This window comes from Lytechinus pictus, chromosome 13 (genome assembly GCF_037042905.1).
Source record: "Lytechinus pictus isolate F3 Inbred chromosome 13, Lp3.0, whole genome shotgun sequence".
Lineage (NCBI taxonomy): Eukaryota > Metazoa > Echinodermata > Echinoidea > Temnopleuroida > Toxopneustidae > Lytechinus > Lytechinus pictus.
In genome coordinates, this window is record NC_087257.1 from 7,691,386 (window position 1) to 7,699,211 (window position 7,826).

General features: G+C 39.5%; 1 protein-coding gene across 1 annotated transcript; it reads right to left on the bottom strand.

Moving 5' to 3' along the window:
• Positions 1-2,361: 2,361 nt before the first annotated feature.
• On the bottom strand, positions 2,362-7,605 carry LOC129274467 (galanin receptor 2a-like). The gene has a single exon (XM_064108664.1). The coding sequence runs from the start codon at positions 6,179-6,181 to the stop codon at positions 4,985-4,987; it is 1,197 nt and encodes a 398-aa protein (XP_063964734.1). The 5' UTR covers positions 6,182-7,605; the 3' UTR covers positions 2,362-4,984.
• Between the last annotated feature and the right edge of the window lie 221 nt (positions 7,606-7,826).

Below are 7,826 nucleotides of genomic sequence, written 5' to 3' on the forward strand. Positions count from 1 at the left end.
CTGAATTATTACAGCATTATGATATTTCCGTCACGTGCATTATGTTTGGAGCTTTTTTATAGAATGATAGACAGGAATATATACGCGACAGACAATATCAAACAAGAAATTATTGCCCCAATAATAAATAATAAAAGAAAATGGAAAGAAAGGGGATTTTACTTTAATTTGTATGATAATGTGATCAGTCGTAATAATCCTTCGCTGGCATCTTAAGCTTTCATTTGTGATTATATCAGGCCAGACAGACAGAAATAGGATCCATAAGATTTGGGCCATAAGTAACTCTCTCCAGTATACTATTATAGAATTATCTATTTGTGTGGAGCGTTGTGGCCCAGTGGATTAGTCTCCGGACTTTGAAACAGAGGGTTGTGGGTTCGAATCCCAGCCATGGCGTAATTTCCTTCGGCAAGAAATTTATCCACATTGTGCTGCACTCAACCCAGGTGATGTGAATGGGTACCTGGCAGGAATTTATACCTTGAAATGCGTGTGCGCTGTAATCTTAGTAATTACGGCTGCCAAGCTACAGCTGGGGTAATAATATCCAAGTCCTTTGGAAGCGCATAGAGACATTATTCATAATTGTGATATGCGCTATACAAGAACTGTTTATTATTATTATTATTATTATTATTTCTTTTCGTTTATCATGAAGTCGGAAACTAAAAGTACAAACAAAAGAATCACATCTACCCGGTCACCTTTAGTAAAATATTGGGATTTATGGGATGTGGAAAGTTCATTTAAGTTCCTATATATTGTTTTAGATCGTGTTTTGTCACGTTCAAATTAGCAACATCCAAGTTTACCTTTATAGTTAACCTACTTATATTACCCCTAAAAACGCCGGGGGGGGGGGGGGAATCAACCCCCTCGATATTTCTCCCTACCATACCGCCACGCGATTTTCTTTCGACCGCGCCGCTCGTCGACTCTTTACACAAATTTGGCGAAAAGGGGTAACAAAAATTACATAACATAACTCATAAAACAATAAGATTCATAAGAAAATGATTTTTACACTTTTTTTTCCAACGCAGTAGTTAGAATACTTAGAAATGCTACAAAGAATATTTTGAAGCAAAATAAGCACTCTTGGAGCTTTACTAAGCGAATATTAGCGAAAAGTATGACTTATGCTTAAATTCGTATTATATATTCATATCAAATGAAATGTAACTATTTCGGGTAAAAAAGCATTACAACCTTGTAGTAGATTACATCGCACCCTCATGCAAATTTTCGCGGCGCTTGTGCGGTCGAGATCTCAAGGGGGTGGGGGGGGGGGAGGGGCTTGCTTCAACCCCCACTCCTGTTGAACAACAGCCAAAATGCCTGCTTAGAATCAAATATATCGTGTGGGAGGATTTGGGAGACTTTTTTAAAGTTGTGTATACGATGCAAGAGAATAATCATGAGAAATAAGATATATGGGGGGGGGGGGCGCAATAAATATATAAGCCCATCATTTCATTTTTCTCCAAAATTGAATGAAATCCGGGAAAGAGATTCGAATCTAATAAATTTTGATTTCTCTATTCGTTCTTTCCATTGTCAATCAAAAGCAAGAAGAAACAGATTTTCGAAGCTAATATTAAGATTCGGTAAATCCCCGATAGGGCATGCTAATACTCCGATCAATTACTGGATTATATGAATGTGTGTGTCCTGTAAATATATATATGTGTGTGTGAGTGTGTTGTTTGATAAAGTTTGCAGTTTGCGATTCTAAATGGAAAAATATTATTTGTCATTTAAAAATATGATATAACAGCCAGTAGAACTATTATTAGTATAGTAAAAGATCCAGGAGCAGTTACAACAATATCAGGAGCAATAGAAGGGTAGTACATACAAAAAAAAAACCAAGGAATAGTAGGCATAATAGAAGAAATAGAAGTGGGAATGGAAGCAGTAGTAGAAGTAGTAGTAGTAGTAGTAGTGGTGGTGGTGGTGGTGGTGGTAGTAGTAGTAGTAGTAGTGGTGGAGGTAGTAGTAGTAGTAGTATTGGTAGTAGTAGTAGTAGTAGTATTATATTGGTAGTAGTAGTAGTAGTAGTAGTAGTAGTATATTGGTTGTAGTAGTAGTAGTAGTAGTAGTAGTAGTAGTAGTAGTGGTGGTAGTAGTAGTAGTAGTAGTAGTAGTAGTAGTGGAAGTAGTAGTGGTGGTTGTAGCAGTGGTAGGGGTATTCTGTATCATTATTAGGAGAGAACAGACACAAAAAACGTAAAACATGCTATCCATGCGCTTGCGCCAAACATAGTCACCATTATACAGTATATAGCAATCATGGCGTTATTTCATTTAATGTTCAAACAAAGAAATTAACGTGTTTGTGCCTACAATTTCTTTTATCTCATACCTTCCGCCAATGTAAAAAAGCGCCATCTAAATAGTACATCGAGGAGGGTGGGGGATATATATAAAGCCCTTTCTTTTCTCCCTTTTTATAGTACATGAATGCATCTTCAGATACGTTCGACTTCGCACGTATCTGATCGTTGCTGATTGACCTCGGTTTCTTTCCCGCGATTTTTTTAAGTGGACAGTGGAACTATTCACATATTACGCCGTGGCTCATTGTGATCTCTTTTTTTCTGTGCTTATCTTTTTACGCACTTGCCAAGTTCTTTTTTACCCGGTATGTTTAACCAGGGTGGCTGAACATTATAAACTGTTTACAATATCACCGTACAGTGTACTAGTACTTTAACTCGAATACATGAAAGAAATCTTACCTACTATCAACCTTGCAATGATTACAATGATGTAAATCTATTTGACCTTAAGGACATTGATCTCCATCGTTTCTGTCTGTCCATTGATTAATAAAACGAAAAAAGACATCACATTCAAAGATGGCTTACACGATCTTTAAGATCTGTGTAGAATTTTACGAGTCATCATGCCATCATCGTTTCAATGTCAATGTCCTCAAGAAAATGGCAACATACGGCAAACCCCTGACATTCCTGGGTTTATTAACCTCAGTTAATTTCTTCTTCTAGATCATGGTCCTGTGACCGATGAACCTGACGAAGATAATTTATATCCCGATCACATTATTAAAGACATTAGATTGGGCGGAACGTACACGGTCGCTAAAACAGCAGAATGAGACACATTGGCATTTGAACGAGCCTCCGAGGGTTTGTGCATGCATCTTGTGAAAACTATCGGCTGTTCATACCCAAAATTACATAGATGAATTACATAGCAACAGATGGATGGATGGTTCAACAAATATGGCGATGGTAATTATGTTTATTTAATTCATTCTGGAACACCCACCCGAACCACCGTACACATGGTACATTCAAACGCAGACCATTGCAGAATGCTGACCTGGAAAAACCCCAATAATTTGGTTCCCAATTTATTGATGCTCTGTAACTTGGAGAGTACATGGTATTCATGGATTTCGCATTAATAACTGATGAATATCAGGGTTCATCGCATTACTAACATGGTTATCGAGCCGATACTGCTGGAATTGACCTACAATGGCTTACTATTGAGGAGGGGGGGGGGGTGGCTTTCTGGTTTGCTAGAGCCAAACCGGTAGTTCTAATACAGGGGGTGACTTAGTCAAATTTCTTTGATAAACATATTTGTTAACATGGTTAATATTGGTATTTTGTTCCAACTATTGATGGAATCAGTATTTGACTTTTTAAAAATAATGTGTTAAACCATGCTGTTTCTCCAAAGAACTGCATACAACCTTCGCCGAACGCCAGTCGAAAAGAGTATTAACAGTAAGTGTGAAAAAAAAATCACAAAATCAAACTGTAAGGAGAGAATTTGTATAACGTTTTGTAGTCAATATTTAATTTGATCCCACCGGAAGATTTTTCCAAGTGTCTGAACCGATCTCGTATTCCTTCATCAAAACGAAATCCTAACCAGATGCAATGAGCCGACATAAAGAAGCCTTTGGATCATAACAACACACGGTTGATATTTAGTAACATAGATTGAAGTCATAAACACAGATTGCCTTGGACGGAATCCCTTTCATACTATATTGACTTTTGCGTCTACCCTTTCAGTCGCATCACTTGAAGGGGCAGATGCTGAAGTTCAACGCGACATGCCCAACCTATCGAATGTCCAGGTCTAGACTGTCATCTCTTGGAAATCTTAGAATGGTTTTGTTAATGGTATCAATCGCGCCGATGCGACTTTCCCATGGTTTTCCTTGTCTTGCTGGTGGCTACGAATAAGATTACTTGCAGGGGTTGTAGAAGATTTTTTGTAGTTGGGGAGGGGCCATGTGCAGGATCTTGGGATCTTCTTTGCTGTATGGAAACTGCTATTGTTGGTGGTTTTCACAGAATCTGATTTCAGTTTGTAAAATAAAGGTGTATGTATCAAGGGGGGGGGGGGGGAGGGGCGTTCATATGAAGTATTATAATATCACTGCTTTATAGCCTACATGCATTCATTAAGAATGGTAAGGGATAATTCGTTTCGTTTTTCAAACTTTAATTAAGGAAATGTACATGGAAACAGAAACGAAAAAAAGAGTCAAACTTACTGATATTAGAACTGTGGCTAAAAGTGAGAGGATATTTTGAATAATGTTTTTAAAGTCACCACAAAGCAGAAACTTGGTTTAATAAACAATTCTTCTTGTCAGTTCTTTGTTCAAATCTTAATGAACATTTCTTGCCTACATTTTGTTATTTCTCACAAAACGATGGAGCTGGATCCGAGCAATAACATTCAACCAAAGTTAAAGTTACCACACAGGAAAAAAAAAATATCGACATAACCTTTACGTTCCTGGCGATCTTATCTTACCGGCAAAATAAACGTACAAAAGAACATAGAAATATCACGTAACATTGCAGCATATGAAAAAATGAATCCAATATAATTTTGTTACAAAAATAGGAATAATTCATGCTGAAATTATGATAAGTTATTTCAGGCCTGGATGATAGACTAATAGGTTTTTTCTTTAAGTTTAACATCATACCCTACTTTCGACTACAGTCCCATTCCCAACCTCGTTCATGATATCATCAGTTCTATCATGCACCCACTCTGAGGTGTTGAAGACCTGCTGCACCCTCGCAGCCTTCTTGAACAACACCTTCAGGGCGTGCCGAAACTCTGGGTTCCTGGCTGTATATATGAAGGGGTTGGCACAAGAATTAACATAGGCCAGGAGGATAAACGCCATGTAGAGCCGGCTGTGGAGGAAGTCCTCGTCAAGTATACCGATACTGTAAAAGAGATAACACAGCTGGTCCGGAGTCCAGCAGATTATGAACGTCATTACCACGACAAAGAGCATTTGAAGGACCCTTTCCCGCGCTTGAAGCAGATTGAGGGTTATCCTTGAGGAATCCATGCGATTGTCTTTGAGGGCACGTGCCTCGGTGTGTAACTCCCGTATCGTCCTGACGTGCGCGAAGAGCATGATGCCAATCGGGATGACGTATTCGGTGATGAACAGGAGAACACCTTGCATCATCTTACCAATATGGTTCGGAAAATGGACGACACAAACGCACGATACTGGATGCACCATGTTGACAACGAAGCTACCTATGTTCACGCTAAATGCTAGCACCCATATAGGAATGAAGACATACTTGATACGGGAAGGGGTTATCTTTGCACGATATACGAACGGGTAGACGATAGCGAAAAAGCGTTCGAGCGATATCATGCATAGAGTGTACATCGACGCTATGAATGGAATCCAAACGAGAACATTGGAGAAGACAAACTTACAGTAGATGTTACCCAACCAATTGTTCGACAACCTGGATGCACTAGGGATTGGCGTGAAGAACACGGAACATAGAAGATCAGCTACTGCCAGTCCTGCTATCAGCCGGTCTGTACCGCGCACACTCTGCGACTTACTGTGTATTATAATCACCAACGAGTTTCCCATGATCCCAGCAAGGGTCAGACTCAGTCGAAGGATATTGAACCAATTCCAAACAACCGGCGCCCACTTCCAAGCTTCACCAAACTCTGGACAGGAAGCATTAGCCCCTCGGTTGATCACAACGGATGGACTTGTCCCACCTACATCATACACCAACACTCCTAAACCTTGATTGTCTTGGGTAGAAGTGCTTCCACCTATTAGTCTGTACGTTGCGTTCATGTCGAACGAGTGGACACCCGGCTCGTATTGATTAAGCGACATTGTGCTGTTGTGGGACGAGTTGACTATCCAGATAAAACTTCTCGTCTTACAAAGCACCGAGCTGACGATTGGAGCAGATTTCCTGCGAATGTCGGATGTTGTCGCGCACCTCCTCTTTTAAAGTATATTTCCAATTAATCCGTTTTGTTAAATAAACGGCTTCAAAAGCACTTTTCAACAAAAGTTATATCTTAGTTGGTAATAAGCATTCATAATCCTTGTCACTGAACGTTAAGCATTAAAATTGTACTTGTGTCTGACAAGACGACCGTTTGTCTAAGATGTAATTATCAAAAGCATCGCCACATGCTTCCAAAACGCGAAAATAACTCATTGACATTCATGAATTTTCATTGCAAATTTATCAAAAAGACATATTTGAAAGGTAACCTTTTACAAATCTTCAAAACTCCGCAGTGATTATGACAGCTAGATTTTACCCATTTTCATGAATAAAACAGATAAACTGATGCGTATTCCAATTCTAAGCTTGATTTAGCTCGATGAAGAAAACAGCCGCGTCTGTGATCAACTCAATAGAAACAAATGTAACACACCAACGCCAAGTCGAAGAAAGTAATTTGAAGCGCTATAGTAAGCTTTGGTCTTCTTTTTACTGGGAATAAACGGCAAGACATGCTGAAAATCAGTCAATAGCTTTCCATATACAAATACAAATCCGTCTGAAAGTCTTTTGGTAAATCCACAAAGTTATCACAGCCTCAAAAACACGGCTTAAGCGTTGCCGCCGCTCGTTCGTTTCCTTGATTTTGCAGTCGTTTATTAGTTGTTAAGATTTCGTTAAGTCACATTTCGCCCTTCTGAAAAATAAATACCGCGTCGTAGCGAATCGAGTTAACTCCACATTCAAATGTGATCAAAGCGGAGAGAATCATTCAATTAGAGCAAACGGAGAATGAGATTAGCCTTCGCTGTTGTCATCGCAGACGATATTTGAAGACAGACGGCACTTCTCTCATTAAAAAATCGCGCGAAAGAGCTCTGCCCATGTGGAGCCTGCAGGCATCAGAATGAATTGTGAGAGGCGAAAGATCCCTGCGATGATACGCAGTCGCGTATAGTCTTCCGGCGCGGCTACTTTTGGAAAGAGAATACTCAGACGATTACGATATCTTTGGTTCATGATCACGCCTCGATCGCATTTTCTGGGCTTTGTCAAACCCCCGATTTGTCACCTAACGTAAACAAATGTCACTCGATGGAATAATTTCGTCTGCCCCCCCCCCTGCTTTCTGGACGTATTCTTCTGCCCTCACATTCCTGAATGCTTGTACACCGAATCTGCAATTTTCAAGATATAGCAGCCAATCCTGTTGTCATCGATGAATCTCCAAGACAAAATGATTTGTGTCCATAACAAAATATATCGTCCAATTAGTGAGGGCGATCACTCATTAATTCTTCCTTCCAAGAATAGGAATCCGGATACACTGTTAGGTATTGCAAAATATTTACTATAACTGTCCAGTTGACTGCAATCCCTCGCCAGGCTTGAATGCTGTCGTTGACAAATATCTGTATCGGGTATTCAGTATTGGAAAAGAGAGAGATAGAGAGGGGAGGAAGAGAGACAGAAAGGAAGAGGGAGAGAAGGGAGAAGGGGAAAACAAAAATATGATATATA